The 17,660-nt window shown below is 39.7% G+C and overlaps 1 protein-coding gene and 1 long non-coding RNA gene across 2 annotated transcripts in view; one reads left to right on the top strand and one right to left on the bottom strand.

Moving 5' to 3' along the window:
• The window catches only part of LOC307046209, a 6,210-nt gene extending 1,195 nt beyond the window's left edge, over positions 1 to 5,015 (bottom strand). The window contains exons 1-4 of the long non-coding RNA XR_013810087.1: positions 4,490 to 5,015; positions 3,976 to 4,078; positions 2,421 to 2,565; positions 1 to 1,218 (exon numbers count right to left, since the gene is read on the bottom strand). The exon at positions 1 to 1,218 is cut by the window's left edge and continues 1,195 nt beyond it. This is a non-coding gene — a long non-coding RNA (uncharacterized lncRNA). The remainder of the gene's footprint in view (positions 1,219 to 2,420; positions 2,566 to 3,975; positions 4,079 to 4,489) is intronic.
• Positions 5,016 to 5,303: 288 nt separating this feature from the next.
• Positions 5,304 to 17,588, top strand: cmc1 (C-x(9)-C motif containing 1). The gene is made up of 4 exons (XM_079692471.1): positions 5,304 to 5,461; positions 5,818 to 5,910; positions 16,201 to 16,291; positions 16,446 to 17,588. The coding sequence occupies exons 1-4, from the start codon at positions 5,443 to 5,445 to the stop codon at positions 16,564 to 16,566; spliced, it is 324 nt and encodes a 107-aa protein (XP_079548597.1). The 5' UTR covers positions 5,304 to 5,442; the 3' UTR covers positions 16,567 to 17,588.
• Positions 17,589 to 17,660: the final 72 nt, after the last annotated feature.

The following is a 17,660-nucleotide window of genomic DNA, read 5'->3' as shown; positions in this document are numbered from 1 at the left end:
GGAGAAAAGAGAGAAGAATGTTGGGAGCAATAATTATGAAGGTCTCTGAGCATTGCATGCAAAAAGCAAATATTCTTCCTGTTGTATCTGCATACTGAAGCTTAGTGACTGAGGACTCATAGAGTGAATATAATGGCGTCTGGACAGCGCTTTTGTATATCTTTCAAAATCACAAATGTAATTTTACCTGAGCTCACACACAAACATACGCACACGGATGCACTTTCTTACTTCTGAGATGTTATAAAAATGTGTCTTTTATCCATTAAAAAATCTATCGATCTTGTGCTTTGTCTTCTTGATGTTTTTTTTCTGTCATAATGGAAAGTCTCCCGGGCCATTTCTTCAGCCTATTCTTCATTTGGAGTAATTATAGATGGAGAGGTAAAAATATGTTTTTCCCCTTTCTTTTCTTTTCTCCTTCTTACCTATCTTCCTCTCCCCCGCATGCATTCAGAGGCACGGCATTCTTATTAGGGACATGTCTGAAAGGCTCCCGCAGCATGTGGTGTCCTCTGACCATTCGATGTGGCTGCTTTTTGTTGGCATTAACAAGCCAAGCAACCAAAGAGAGCTTTTCAACAGGTACAAACTTTTCCTTTTAGATAATTAACCACATTCAGACACTCAGCACAGTGTAGGCAATGTGGGTACAGAAGCCTAGAGAGGATCATATTCTAGAAAAGAAAGGGGAGAAAGATGGGGGAAAAAAACTTGATCAAAAGACAAGATGTTCTCTTTGGTGTTGTTTAGTGCTAGTGGATTCTATACCAAACCCCTATTCAAATAGTGTGGTCTTCATTTCTGCTCTCCTCGCCTCTGTCCTCTTCATCTTTTCATCAAGATGGACCATGTAATGAGGGAAAACTCTGGTCATTGTAGAGTGGTCAAAGGCTTGCTGCCTTAATGAATGGAAGAAACAGAAGAAGGGCTGAATGCTCTCCCTGGACGCTGTTTGCCTTGCCGCAAAAAGCCCCGGGATGCCTCCTGAAGAAGTCCTCCTCCATCCATTGCCGCCTCGTCTCTTGTTAACAGGACCATAAAGCGAAGGCAGAGGGGGAAAAGTAATTTTCTTCTCCTGTCTCTCCATTCTTTTGGTGGGTTTCTTCCGCTTTTTGCTGTGTACTTTCATAAAGCTTATAATTACCTTGCCGAGAGCCCCTCAAGTGAGAACGAATGGGGTCTTTGTAGCCTTCTCTCTTCAGCTCTCTCCTGTTTCTGGGAAGAAGGAAGTCATATTAACATTTGGTCTTCCTCTTTTACAGATGCAGTGAGAAAGCAATATGTGCCTCTTTTTAAAGAGAGAAGCCTTTTAACAAGTAAATTGGACTGAATCACCACTGAGAATGTCAGAACAGGATAGGAGAACATTGCAGAAACTAGAGGAAGTTATCCAACTTTAATCTCATTAACTCTCTACTAATTATCACATTTGCTAGTTCGGTGTAGCGCTTTAATACATATTAGTAATACAATATTATATTTGCCAACAGTATTGTTAATCCTGTTCTTTCAAATGTAGAAATCCCCACATAAAGATGACACAACCACAAGCTATCCAGGCATGAACATAGCAACATTTAACCCTAACCATTGCAGCAGATATCACTGATTTAGGATCAAACTCTCCCCCTTTATCATCTATGCAAATCAGGCCTCCACTCACCCAGCCCTCCCTCGATGCCTCTGACCTCCATCCCCAACTCTTCTGGCTGATTACTCCTAATGTAATTTTAATTAAAAACGGTGGTGTCAAAGGGTTTAGCCTGCCTGAGAAGCGGGTGCAGATTGTGGCACAGTGGCACACCCCTTCACTTGCTTGAGAGGAAATGCATCCTGACATTGCTTGGGTGGTGCCAACATGACCGAAAAAGCAAAAGAGCATGTATGTATGACCCAATTGGATATTGTTTAATTTGATTCTGCCCAGAAATATGTGTGTTTCTCTCTCATATCTTTGAATTTGGGGATTACCATTTTAATAAATGTTTCAGTCTATTTAATTTAACCTAGCTGTTGATTGCTTCAAATCAGGAGTTATTTATTGTCATCCTAATTCAAAAAGAAACTAAGTATTATTCTTCTACTTCTGTGATACATATCTGGTTAAAAAGTTGTATTATTATTTATTGCTGATAATGTAAACATTTTGGATTTTGCTTGCTTCCACCATCAAACTCCATCACACATCACCACGACTCTTTCAACAGAATATTTACATATAGTCAAATAAATCAGTATAAAGGTCAGCTTCAAGGGAAGGTGAATCCGCCAAGCTGAGAGTCAATCTAACATCAAATGCAGTGACTTAACATTGACTACAATTACCACAGCCAAATTTCACAGGGGTGACCTGTGTAAGGTGCCCCACAGCAGGACCCAACAGCATAGGTCTGCCTGTAGGTGTGTAATCCCCTCACCCGAGTCGTTGGATTATCTGCTCTCCACCGACCCTGAAGAGGCTCCCCATGGCTCGGGCTTAAACACTCTCTCGAATCTCATCTCTACGCCCCATCTGCCGGCCGTACGACGTCTTGGAAGACACAGAGCTGGAGGAGTGGGGGACTGAGGCAGCAAGAGAGGAAATCAGAACACACCTTCTCCTACTCGCTGGCTTGAGAGGAGGCTTTAGAAAAACACAGTCTGTTTCAGTCAGTATGCTCATCCAAATTACTTTCAGGATCAATGAGTTATTAAATTCCTATATGTTAAAATGTATTGTGTTAATAATAGAACCATTATCTTTGCTGTTTACCTCGACTTTAACATTGCTTTGGGGGAATTTTACATGACTTTGCTTATAAAAAAATCATATCATACACAAATAACTGCTTATCTTGAGACTTATAAGTGCGAGAAGTGTCAGTGTATATGAGGAGCTGGTGGTTGTCCCTGAGCAGTGAGGCATGTAGTAAGAGGGTTTAACTTTGCTAACCTCCTTCTGCCAGGTTCATGGGGTCCTGCTGCTCGGGTAATATTGGATCAGTGTTGGGAGCCCGTGCCCCTGCCATACAAGCCAGCACGATACCTGGGGCAGCGAGCAGCTTCCACCACAGAGCCAACTGGACTTGATGCTTGCTCACTTGCCTTCTTCTCAAGACATATAATTCATAGCTTTTTTATACTGCATTTTATGGACCAAAGTAAACATTGGTGGGAATATCTTTGCTGAACTGAAAATCAAAAATACTATTAAGATTTCTGTCCTTAAAGGCTGAACTTGCAGGATTTACTCTGGTTATGAACAAAATGTAATTGCTTCAGAGACTGATTGTCTGGCATTGTAAGTCAAGTCAGTTACATTGGTAAATTAATTAAATCACATAATATCAATTTGGCTTTTGCATTAAAAAAGGTTCCCTTGCAATAACTATTTGGTCTCTTCACCAAATGATAAGGAACCAGTTAGAAAGCATTCAGGCTGTAACATAAAATATTAACATAAATGTAAATGATACACACTACATTGTGCCCCCAATAGAAAAACATGCAATATTTGTTTTTATTGTTTTTCTATAAAAGATTATGAACCCTTTTAGTTAAAAGTGGCAAAACATTATAATCCATTAAAATCACTTGGTTTGGTCACTTAATACAAAATAAGTCTTCATTATTTCTGTTTACTATATTTCTATATGTATTTGAGAAAAATGAAAATAAGTAACATGATTTTCTTTGTGACCCCTCAAATGCTATTTCCATTTTAAAGTATACAGCATTAATATCAGGGGTCTTAATTTGATATTTGATCAGATTTGGGAATATTGTGGTTTCAACTATGAGTTTAGTAGCAAATACCTAAGATCTCTTAGACATAATATTTGCTAAATAAAATATATTTTGTATAGTATAGACATTTCCCTTGGTTTGGTTGTGCAATCATCTGTGCTCCACTTGGCTCTGGTCTGCTGTTTTAACTTGGCTAGTGCAAGATTTTGGAAAGATTTGCAGATATTCAAATCTGCAGATGCCCACCTGGTGTCAGGAGGGATGGAACACAAGAGTGTGCTGTCTGGGAGGTGTTTGGTTGGGCTTGGAGATGTGTGTGGTGTGTCCATCTGTTGTATGTGTCTATATTCTGGGGGGAACAAAAAAAAACATACAGTATGAAGTGCACACAGGTGAAGGCCTGTGGTAACTGTTGAAGGAGTCTTTTTTCTTGTAGAAAGCATTTTGTTTTTTCTTGTTCGCCTTTGATTTGTAGATAAAAGGAATGTACTCCTACAGGTAAAGTGACAGCTTTATCGCTGTAGGGTCAGAGAGCCGTGAGAACTTCAGGCAGACATGCGAAAACAACTCTATATCCCCTCCGCTGGTGGTGTGTGTGGGTGAGTGTGATTTGTGAAGGCGCACTGGGTGTGTGTGGTTTGGATATGCAGATGGAGCTTACGCCTGTTTCATACTGTAGTCTATAGTCTAACAGGAGGTGTGATACGGGGTGCTTCAAGGTGTGTGTGTGTGTGTGGGTGGGTGTGTCTGCGAGGTGTACCTGTCGCATTGACTGAACAGGTGGGTCCTCCTTGCATGGGATCTAGACAGCCAGTCCTCCACACAACTGACTGTGGTCAGGCTTAGCGGCACAACATGCAGTCTGTGGTGGAGGCTCACAGACATGGCTGGATGTTGCTGTAGTCACAGCAGAGTATACTTTCCCCATCATTATGGCCTTTTTCAACTAATGCCAGGTGCTTCAAATAACAAATAATAAAATCATGTTTTATATAGCATGAAAATGCAAAAAAGACAGGGTAAAGTTCTAGGTTGTTATAGCATCAGTCATTAAATCTGGCAACATTAAAGCTATAGTAATTCTAGCCATATTTGGAATCTTCTTGAATTGGTGAGGGTATGAGTTAGAGTGCTTCCTCCTGTAGAGCAAATCATATGACATTAGCAAAGGATTTATACAATCATTTCATAATATTCTATTTAAATGTTATTAAAAGTAATGTTATAATGGCTATTGGAAGGAAACACTGGTCCTCTCCTACTTAGGCTCATAACACGTTTTACAACTCAACAATTTCACATCAAGAAAAGATTGAAGCTTAATAAAAAAAAAATGTTATTGTTATCATCCCACATTGTACCTCAAACAGAATTATTAGTACAATTACAATTATAACCTTGATTATTATCATCCTCATCATCATTATTATTATTATTATTATTATTATTATTATTATTATTATTATTATTATTATTATTATATTTCAGCACTTTAATGGATGGAAAGTACGGACAAAATAATAAAAACGTAATTTCTCAACAGGAAGGACCACAGAGCTGAATCGCCGCCTCTCTAAAGTCCGTGTGTGAGTCTGGGATATGTAGTTTCTTACGCTGCGTAACTGCGTCGGCGGAAGTGTTTTGAGCGGACGAGAGGTCACAACACAAGGGTTAGTTTTGTAATGTTATGAGAAATTGAGAATCAGCACTACAATGGAGGAAATTAAAACAGGTATACAACAATTATTTTCTTCTGAATGCATGGCGTGTCCTGTATAGTATAGCATTAGCTAAGTATACACGCTGTGTCGATCTTTACACAGCTTTATTCAGCCTCGTGCATTCAGGAAAGACTTCTCAATGTTATGTGGGCTCGTGTAGCTAACGTTAGCTAGCAACATATTCAACTGGTTGTCTCTACGCACTTGTAATTCATACATTATTCTTTGCGTATCCATTAGGTTGTATGTCCAGTACCTATGCAATAATAGTATAACGTGTATTCTATAATCATTAAACGTCCTCATAATGATAATGCCCACCATGGTTGTGATGGTCTACCTGTGTCTGTTTCCCCTGCCTTCTCAGATGAGATCCAGCTGAGACATGTGGAGACAGATGTCCTTATCCCCAAAATGATGAGGGAGAAAGCCAAGGAGATCTGTGTCGAAAAAGTTGAAGGTGTGTGTCTATCTGTGCGATTGATAAAGCATATTTTCCTTTACAAAAGTCCAATTCAATTAAAAATGGTACACACTGGTTTATCTTGCTTCAAGTTTGCAGGTAACAATTACACCTGACAAGACACCATTTAAAAAAAAAAAGTTTTAACATTGGTTTGTGTTTATTTGTTTGTTTTTTATCTACTTATATAGGATGTTAGTGCTATTTGTATTAATAGCTACATTACTCTTAACTATTTTAGCAATACAAAGCCTAGGTTAATTCATGTCAATTTTATAATGTATTTGCACATAAATGTGTCCAGTCCAAGTCAATACTTTTAACGTTAATAAGCTTGATGTTTAATGTATTACATTAGACATTTTCACTGTCTACTTTATTGTATTAAAGTAGACATGTTGACTATGTCTAAGTAGCAATAGATCAGGTCTACTCAAATATATGAACAAGTTGTGGTGAAGCAGTTCATGGTCATTGACACTATGCATACTGGCTCACTAACCCTCCTTTGAAAAATCAACGGTGCTTTTTCCTGCTACATTGGGTTAAATGCTCTTCTGAAAAAAAAGCTCTTCATTTTTACCTCACTGAAAAAGAATGGTCTAATCCCCTGGCATCACAGTTTTATTCGAAAAATGTATTTGATCTTCAAAAGACCCTGAGACATTTTAATCAAACAACATTATTATAACTATTTCCTACTATGACCAATTTAAATGTGTGCCGAGAAAAAAGACAAATTGTATTAAAAAGGGGAGACGACAAACTAGAAACACTTGTCAATGTAAGACAGTAACATTCAACATATTTCTGCCAACAATACGACCCACATGTTGATTTAAACACCTGTCTTCAATAAACAATTTAAGTTGAAAAAAAACCTACAGATTATAATCGTCATAAAGGTATGATACATTTTTGTATTGTACCTAATAAACTGGGAGCTGACTGTATACTGTATTGCAATGCAATAGAAATTCAATAGAAACTCAACACATCACAAAATACTGGTATACTGACACATTGTCTAGAGTAGCAGAGGTCACTAGACAGTATTCCTCTTTTTTTCCTTTTGTAACTGACTTCACCCCCTAATTAAATACATATTCTTTGGAAAAAGTTTGTATTTGTATATCCAAGCTTATTAGGTCCTTTTATGAATCCTTTTAATTTTAAGGGGGCATTTGCAAAATCGCGTTATGAAAAGTACACCGCTTCAAACAAAGTCTTAATATCTTCCAGAATATGACATTTTAAGAAAACGCAAAAAAAAACATAATACCATAATACTTGTGTATTAAGGTTAGGACTTTGTCATACTAAAGCCCTTTTAATACTTGACATGTGTGAGCAGTTGGTTTCAAGCAGCTAAATATTACAAGATAATTTAGTCAAAAATGTTCAGTTCTCATTTAGGTAGAGCATCGCAATGAAGTACTACAACCCACCAGTATTGTTCGGTTCATAGTTAGCATTTTTTCGTCAGAGGAAGAAATTGTAGATTTTGGAACAATTTAAAAACAAAAAATTTGTCTATACACACAAACAAACTCTCTAAACCAGAGGCCTGTACTACGAAGCCGGATTTTCGCTTAGCGGGCTAACTTCAGGGAAAACTCTGGGTTTCCGGTCCTACAACGCTGGTTCTCTTTTTAGCGGGCTAGATCTCCATGGTAACTTATGCTGAGCGGCTAACCTGCTCCGGAGCAGGTTAGGTTGCAGGCTAAGAGATCAACTTAGGGAAAGTACTGCCTGCTGACCAATCAGAGCTCAGTGTGCGGAGTTTAAAGCAATCAAGTCGTATTACAGGATAAAGGAAATACAGAAAAACTGCCGTTGCAGGAAAGACGGCCAGCAAAAATCCACTGACTGTGAACGTGAAAATTAATAGAATATCACCTCCCATATTCAGAGCAATCTGACTATTATAACATTAGCATTAAGAAAGCTTGCTTAAATATCTGCCACAAAATAAGTAACCGGATCAAAGTAACATTACGTACAGTCCACGGCACTGTGAGTGGAGACGTCGATGTGTCCCAGTATCATTCATACCACATCATATCACATCATAATGTATCATATATTTCCTTATCTGAGTCAGCTTCTTGAGCCGTATCTGGCCGTGCAACACTTACAGTGTCACATACTGTATGCAGGAGTATTATTTTAAGCAACACATTAAGTTGACGAAACACTCGAGTCAAATATAATTTAAAGGAGACATGTCATGGTCATTTCCACTGATCATAATTCCATTGTTGAGGTCTACTAGAATAGATTTATATTGTGCAATTTTCCAAACTCACATTGGTTTCTCATACAGCATCTCTGTAAACTACGTGTATTCACTGAATTTCACTCTGCCTTTAACGGCTCGTTGTAGCTCCAATAGCTCCAGCCCCCACCCTCCCTGTGAGCACAGTGTGCTCTGATTGGTCGGGACGTTGTGAATCGCGCTGAGCTCCGTGCAGGTGTTGTTTCCTTGTTTAGCGATACACAGCGAAACACAGCCAAACTCATCCTGAGCACACACAAAGTCACAGCCGAAGTAAAAACAATAAGTGTGGCTTTATATTGAGTAAGAAAAAGGTTGATAAACGCTGTGAGAATGGGTCTGCAGTAGTGTTAATTTCGTCAGGTATTTTTTTATTTAGTTTTAGTCTCAGTCCTGTGTTAAATTTCCGTTTTAGTCATATTTAGTCACCTTCATCCTGTTTTTATTTAGTCAAGTTTTAGTCTACTAAAAGTCTGAGCATTTTAGTCTTATTTTAGTCAAAGAAAACTAATTATTTTAGTCTACTTTTCTTCAATGAAAGCTGTGGAGTCTTTTTTAGTAATCAGATTATACTGTATAGAACATTTCAGTCAAACTAGTCTAGCCAAAACCAATAATTTGTCATTTTAGTATATATAAATAAATAAGATTATATCTTGTCCTTATTTGATGAAAAACACAGGTTGAATGATTAAGAATGCAGCTTTGCAGAAAGTATCTGGTCAGGTTTGTGGTGTTTTTACCAGCTGTGTTATGGCCACATTGCTTCCCTTCTGATGAAACAATGCATTCGCTTTTTTTCTCCGCCTCCTTGTAGCGAAAATGGGCCCAAATATCACAGTTTTTTTCTCCCAAGCAGTGGTGGCTTTAGACTTTTTCGTTGTCAGTCATTTTGACGGACAGGATTGTAACATTTCCGTCATAATCCATTATTACCCGTCGAGTGCACAATTTATCACTCACTCGTGTTGACGGGGGGGTATTCGGTTAACTTGACTGCGACCACAACCAAGCCCTGTTGTTGCCATTTTATTTTCTGTTAAATAAGGTTAGTTAGACCATGAGTTAGACCCGAGTCTTCCTGACAGTTCACAGTTTGCCGCTGCCCGGTGTAATTCAAATGTACCGCCGCGCGCAACACAGACACACAGCTGCTGCCTTGCCGCAGCACCGCAAATGGAACTGCTGGGAGAAAGACTGACTATCAGGAATGTAACGTTATCTTTGATAATATTTTCTCTCCTCATTTTTCGTCAACGAAAGTAAAGAGAGATTTTGGCATAGTTTTATTTAGTAAACTAAATTTTCGTCTCGTCACTTTTCGTCAACGATATTGCATGATGATTGCAGTCATTGTTTACTGCCGTCGGTGCCGTCTCGTCATCGTCTCATTTTCGTCATGGAAAAAAAGGTCGTTGACGAACATATTTCGTCATAGTTTTAGTCAACGAAATTAACACTAGTCTGCAGAGAAAATTTCGCCGCGATCCCAACTGTTTGTTATCAGCCTGCAGCCAGGGAGGAGAAATCAGCAGAGCTGCCTGCACTGTGTGTGTGTGTGTGTGTGGAAGTCTGTGGATTGGTCAATTTGGACCAATCAGCAGGGGCTTAACGTAACGGCTCCGCGGACGTAGTAACGGCTCCACGGATTGGTCCATTTGGTTCCGGGTACGGGTTGACATCATACCGTGCCCGGAAGAATCAAATGGACAATGACGTATCTCCAACGAGGCGTTTTGGGGAGGTATTTTCTGTGTTAGAGTTTTACTCGCTACAGGGTGTACTTTGAGGGTTTGTGACTCTGCACACAGTTTCCATGCATAAAAACCTTCATAACACACAAGGGGACGGGTAATAACCGGAAAAGCATGACATGTCTCCTTTTAAAGTCAGATCCATTCGTGTCTTAGACGGGGAGGTGATATCATAAAGGGGGAGGGGGGCTCGTAAACTGTCAACTGGAGGGGGAGCCTCGCTGCGGGGAAGCTGTGGACCTCTGTCGCCTGTCAGCGCAACTTACATGATGCCGTTTAAACACATTTAAATAAATAAAGGGCGGTGCCGCCCGTCAGTGAACCGAGCCCGGTCGTCAACGTCCCGCTGGCGACCGGGCTCGGTTCGCTGACCACCGGACGTACTGTGATTCTCCAGAACACACAGTTGGCCAGTCCGCCCCTGTGTAGCATATTATTTTCGATGACAGATGAGCAGATCGCCACTGGGCTTTCAACCAAAGACACAGCCACGCAAATATTGCGGCATGTACAGCTCCTTATACTGCAATGTGTGAAGTGCGCTACACCCCTGGTCGTTTCACCTTGGAGGAAAGCAGCAGAAAGTCGACTGGAGTTAAAGAGAGCGGGGCCTAGAACGTATCCTTCTGCGCTGCGTTGCATGCATGGCTTCCTTCTGCAGGGGGGAACACGCTCTGCCGGCGGTCTCGTTCAGGATCCGAAAATACAATTTAAATATTTTTGCACACTTATTCCTAGTGTGCCACTGGTTACAGTCCCGCAATGGTGGCATGCGTGCCAGGGGTTGCCGACCCCTGCTCTAAACCTTCATGTGGCGTTTTTTTCTAATATCTTCCTTCTGTGGACTTTGATCTAACCTTGTTTTTCTCTCCTTTTTAATCTTTTCACACATTTTGGTTTAACTGTTTCCCACCACCATGAACACCCACAGTCCATAGTTACATTTCTCTGAATTGAGCAGTAGGCCATTTAGCATCACACCCGTTGCCACTTCATCTGCTTGGAAATGCTGCAGCTTTGCTCACCGTACCCTGTTTACTGCAGCAACACATCTATCACACAATGACTTTGTTATGTGGTTTGGTGAAATGTAGTGGTGTGTAGTGCTCAAGCGGGGAGACGGTGCACATGCATCCGAAGGTGATGGGACAGACAGTGGCTGTGTGGGTAGTGGAAACCCCCCCCCCCCCCCCTTCACATTACTTGCTTCCATCCCACTCATTTTCACACCTCCATGCAGTGTCTGCACTGGGCCCCACACACATGTTTTTATGATTTACCAAAAAACCAAAGAGAATATAGTAGTATGTTTTCCTGTGTGATCTGCCTCGGCATAAACGCTTCAAAGCCCCCCTTAGTTGTATGTTGTTGGCTTTGTTGTTGAATCTACAATGTACTCCTGACCTGTACGCAACATCGCTGAAGCTTTATTTCACCTGGTGTGACCTTCCCCTTGCATGGATGATGTCTTGTAATAATATATATCTTGTAGGGGTGTAACGGTACACGTACCCGTACCGAAATTATTCAGTACGGGCCCTTCGGTTCGGTACACGTAATCTCAGGTGTTGTCGCAGCATTCAGAGTAATTTGCTCACATTGGGTTCAACGCGTCATAGAGCGAGCAAGTCATTTAATTGGACGAGAGGCATACTATGAGAGCTGGTCAGAGGGATGCGTTCAAATTTAGTCAGTAATTTGAGGAAATGGCGAACGCAGATAAAGTTGAGCTCGAAAGTCCTCCAGCATCATTGAAGTCTCGGTTTGGGAACATTTTGGTTTCGCAGTTACGTACAAGGATGACAGACAAAGACAGGTGAACCAAACTAAAGCTCTTTGTCGGCATTGTTCAACTAACATTGGTTACGCGGCTGGCAATACATCAAACTTGCACACATTTGAAAAGGCATAACCCCAACGTGAATATCACCGGTACCAAAACAAAAAAGACTGAAGTGCAAACCCAACTCCCACTAGCATTTAAGCCTCCACCACTCGCAAAAAGTCCAGACCGAGCCAAAGCTATTACAAACGCCAAATATCCTTATGTTGCCATGTTAGCAAAGCGCTACCTGGCTGTATCTGCTACCTCTGTCCCTAGCGAGAGGGTGTTCTCCACAGCAGGAGACATTGTTAGTGCCAGCAGATCTGCCCTTTCGGCAAGCAATGTGGACAAGTTCATTATTCTTTAAAAAAACATGAAAATACAATGACAAGCAAGTCATAATGTCAAACTGGCTGCTTAGGTACTAGTACAGTACAGTTCAAGTACAGATGATTTCAGTTCATCGAAATGCTGCACCTTAATGTTTATTTTATTATATTTTGTATTTATTTGAGTGAATATTCACAGTTTAATAATTAAAAACCCAAAACTAATAGTTTATGTTTTGTGAGTACTAGTACAGTAAAGTTCAAATACAGATTATTTCAGTTCATCGAAATGCTGCACCTTAATGTTTATTTTATTATATTTTGTATTTATTTGAGTGAATACATTATTCACAGTTTAATAATAATAAAAAACAAACAAAAAATATGTTTTGTTTTGTGAAAAACAATTCTGCTGTACCGAAAACGTACCGAACCGAGACCAAAAAACCGAGGTACGTCCCGAACCGAAATGTTTGTGAACCGTTACACCCCTAATATCTTGTATATAAGTGTTTGAAAATCAACCATTTAAACAATCCACATTCTAATTGAGTAACCTCTTCCACATTGAACTGGTTTCGTTTTTTTGCTTATATTTGCAGAAATCAAATTGGTCGTAATTTGCTGGGATCCCCTCATCTAAAATATGGAGAAAAAAAAAAGATTGATATACTGATTTTCACAATGCCTTACTTTAAGTTACTGGTTTTTATTATTTTTAATCATTTCGAATTGCATAAATCCCTCAAATCATCATCACTTATATTTAGTTTTTTAACTATTTATATATTAGAGGTTCACACCTTTTATCTTTCTCTTAAGGTCCCAATCCTCCTCACATGTTTAATCCCATAGCTTCTGCTTTTTTTCTAACTGCCAAACTACACTTCTGCATCTTTAAAAATGGCAAACATCAGTGTCTAAAGCGAAGGTGCCATCACGCCTTTCTTTAGAAGGGCCTTTCATACATAAATCTGCTCTCGTATATCTGAGCTCAGAGAGGCAGCCCTCTGCAGCCGCTATTAGCACCATGGGACAGGGATGAGACGCTCGCTGATTAGATTAGTCGCACTGCTCTGCTTCTCTAAATTGCTTTTCAGTTTTTTTTCTCACATTTGCATCCTGATGAAAGTGTCTGTGTGATAACCATACTGATACCACTGATAAAGGTATTTATGATGTCAGTTGTGTGAAGGGGACATGGCATGGGACGGCGGTGGTTTTAATTAAAGTCTTGAGAAAGAGCTTGCTAACAAGGTGAAGACTCGCTGTTCAACACCTTGTTTACAATGAGGACCCTGCACGTTTACAATGAGGACCCTGCACGTTTAATCTGGAAAAGAGCGCTAGCCAGGGCATTGTGTTGCTGATGTATTGTTATGGAAGGGCTTTTTATCTGTATCTCAGAGAGAGAGAGAGAGGACATAGCCAGGGCTGCACATAACTGGTGCGCATGCCCACCTCCGCCAAAAAAAGAGCACCGGGTCATTTGAAAAAAGGCGCATTTGCGTACCAACATTGACAGAGAGGAGAGAGAGAAAGATATTTGTTGCATCTGAACTCAGGGCCGGCCCATAGCACTGGCGTTATAGATGTTCGCCTAGGGCGCAAGACCTGGAGAGGCGCTGCGCTGGCAGTTCTGGGAGGGGAAAAAAGCATTTTTGACCGTTGGGGCTCATCCTAATTTTCGGCCTTGATGTAACAATATTCATAATTAAGTAAATGTAACACCCTTTTCACCCCGGTTACACGTTTCATTTGCCCTGTACGATGGGTGCTGTAAGTGATGAAAATGGGGGATGTTGGCTTATCTGGCGCCCGCAGCTCACAGCCAAAATGCGAGTGAGCGAGGGAGGATGCACCGGTACCGGCGCTGTTGTTATTAGAATCTGGTGCTAGCTGCTTTAACGGATTTAAGAAGAAGATGTTTCTACAATAATGTGGAGGGAGAGTCCTCTCCAGTCAGACTGAGAGGCTGATAACTACAGCTCAGTGAAAGACCGAGTGTTTAGATAGTTCACTTTAGTCTAAGTTCAAACGGTTTGGTCACAATTTATGTAAACACATATTTCCAAGGCACTCCTTTATAATTATTGGGATAAACAGGTTTGAAATCATTCCAATGTATACTATAGGACAGTAACCAAAAAGATCCTTTATAACTGGAGAGATAAAAAAAAATGCATAAATAAATAATGTAAAATAAGATATGAATGAACAACACAAATAAAATAAGTTACATTCATTTGATGTTGGCTATGGTAGGTTATTGGTTATGTTCACATACTTATTTGATGACATCCACTTGTCTAAGATGACAACAGAGACTTTCTACCAAAAACCAGCTGTTGACTAGTGGATGCAAGCAGCTAATCGCAGACTCAACCAGAGAGAAAGTAGTAGGCCTACATCATCAGCTACCATGTCTGACAGCTGAAAGGAAGACAGTGAGGAGAACAGTCAGGAGGGTAGTGATGACAGCTTGTAGGATTACTGGTCGTGCTAATGTTGTCTTGTGTTCACCTCTGCATGTGCGTTCTGTGTTCACCTCTGCATGTGTGTTCAGTGCCGTGTGTCTGGCAAATAAAGTCAAGACCCCCTCAAAAGTTACGGTTTATTTCATTTTAAGGATGAGCAACAAGCAACATCTCCAGGTGTTCCTTTGAGAACCAGGGCAAAAAAGTGATGCACCCCTGGACATAGCAATGCTTACTGCATTTGTTTTCCGATTTTATACCTTATTGCATTACTTGGCAATCTGTATATTTGATATTGACTACGATTGGTCCGAGGAGATTAGAAACCAGAAATGTTCAGCACCTAGCTATACGGAGGGAAACAAATGAAGCACTCAGTTAGGACTGTGCAATTAATCGTATTTTAATCGCAATTACTATTTTGGCCTGCCACAATTATGAAAACAACATAATCGAAAAAAACGATTATTTTGCTTTGCTAGGTTGTGACAGTGCACTGCAAACAAATTTGATCTAATTTATTTTAGTCTAATTTATTTATCATATTTATATATGTTTAGTAGCTTGTTGAAGTGCGCTCCAAAAATATTTGTTGATCTTGTTTATTGGTATTTATTATTTTGATATTATTTATTTAAATGTAAATATAAATGTATCATTTATTTTATTTATTGGTTTTTCAGTTGAATTTTACGTTCAGGGTAATCAACAGTTAAAAAGATACTGTTCAAATTATTATTTTAATTCGTTTTAAAGTTCAATAAATGGATGTTTTCAAAGTCAATGAATAATCGTATTTAATAATCGTAATATCAATTATTTACCAAAATAATCGTGATTATGATTTTTGCCATAATCGCACAGCCCTACACTCAGTGTAGCTGGACTAAGGGCCAGCACAAATACATGGACCCTCAATGAGGAAAGGTGGGACTGATTACCAGCCAAAGTCTTGTAGAAAATCGTAGGAGACTCTGAACATAAACATGTTTGCCATTCTGTCACCAACACCATCAATACAGATTGTGCTTACCTCATTTGGACCTGCAAACAAAATGCAGAACTGAAACACAGACCTGTGGATAGAGAAACCTGTGGAGAAATGCAGGGTAACAGCAAGAACTTCAAATAGAGGCCCCCCACATGGTATTTATAGCAGGGTGACAACACGTCACACACGTGCCATGTCTATAAGAGATCTATGTGCTGAACATATTCACCACTTAGTTTGCTACCACTGTCAGTCAGGAAGTATTGAAACGTGGCCTATATTTAATTACTGGGTTTACAGACATGTGGTGGACTGACCGTTACAAGGTCAATGTGGAAACAGGGCGACCACCAAAACGACCACTCAGTTCAGGCCTTCTTCGAACAAGGAAACATGGTTTCAGTTAGATAAGAGGCTGCAGAGTTACTGGGTTCCTTCTTGTGGTGGAGGGCCCACTGAAGGCCCATATTTATTAGCTTGTGGCTACTCGTCTTTTTTTTCTGAGCTTCTACTCTGGGATCAAACAGAAAAGGTGGAAGGCTTAAAATAATAGAAACAATAATAGTTATCGTTGTGGCTATTGTACATGCTGTTCCTCTGCTAATTCCCCCTCTTTCTGCCACCTTCCTCCAGCCTTCAACCACTGCTGCAAAGACTCGGGGTTCCTCATGGTGTTAAAGTGTCGAGAGCAGAACGCAGCACTGAAGGAATGTCTGACGATACAGTGAGTGCGATATCCTCTGCAACACCCTCAAGTGTTATCCCACCAACATCTTTAACATAGGTTAACACTGTGTGGGCCACCCTCACCATCGAGTGAGTCACACAAGAAAACATTAATTCTGTGAAATAAAACTGTTCCTTCTGTCTCCCACCAGCTACAAGGACCCTGCGTTCTACGAGCAGTGTAAGCAGGAGTACATCAAAGAGAAAATTGAGTTTTTGACGACAGGGGTCGCGGCGAAGAACAGGAAACAAAAACTCCCAACTAGCATGTAGCTAACAACATGATAGCCTCCCCCCTTCTGAAGGTGCAGATTGTGAGACTCTGGTCAGAACCAGCTCCATGTCCCCCATGGCCAGCATACATGCTCATCTTTAAAGCATAGCCTGTGCCTTTTATTAAAACCTGTGGAGTGACTGAAATCAGTTTGATGTGCAAGGAATATATCTAATTAATTTTTTTTCTGTATATTTGCAAGATGTTTTCTGTCAGATTGCTGGAATGATCTCCCTCACTTGATTAAATCAGCAGCTTTAACATTATATTTAGCAATGAGCTCATTGATGAATTGAATATGCAGATCTGATCATACAGTCTCCTCCTGTATCTACTGTTGTGTTGCCTATGCTCTGCCTTAAAGCTTGGTTCAAATCTGAAGTGTAAAACATCCTTTGTCATCAAAAAGGGTTGGTTTCCAATTAAAGAATCTTGTACAGCGTATGTAAGAAACATCTCGCAGAGCATTATAACATGTATGATCATTTGAAATAGGCAATGATAAATGACATTGTAAATAAAGATATTCAGCTGCACTAAAGTGTGTATCGATGGTAAATGACAAACACATCTAACATCCTTTGTTTATTTGAGTTATTGTCTGTACAACATAGACGTTTGGACGTTCTTGACACTATGGGGGAAATTAAATGTCCAAGCATTTGCTGATTAAATTGGTTGTTCTTATCTCTAATAACATTTCTCTGGGAAAAAGCTCTTTATTTCTTTTTCCTTTTTTTTAATAAATATTTTGAAGCATCACCCTTACAGTTAGGCCTCACTAGTATAGAGCTAAATGAACCTCTTAAACAGATTATGTTATCTAAGCTGTGTTTATTTACTTTTCATTTCAAAAGTAAATTATACTTTTGTTAATTACAATCACTTGTGTCTTATTTGATTTTTACTATTCTTTTTATGAGTTGGACCGTTTAAGCCATCTTATTATTTTCATTTTTGTTTATATCTGTAATTCCAAAGAACAAACAATGGCACAATTTGATTAAAAGTGTCAGAGTTACTGTAATGGGGTATTCTTGTTGACATATTAATAATGTTATTCCCCGTTCACCAGTTTGCAGTGTGGTACCCT

This window comes from Notothenia rossii, assembly GCF_949606895.1.
Source record: "Notothenia rossii genome assembly, chromosome: 7".
Lineage (NCBI taxonomy): Eukaryota > Metazoa > Chordata > Actinopteri > Perciformes > Nototheniidae > Notothenia > Notothenia rossii.
The sequence above is the reverse complement of the archived record's forward strand: the minus strand, read 5'-3'. Positions and strand labels throughout refer to the sequence as shown.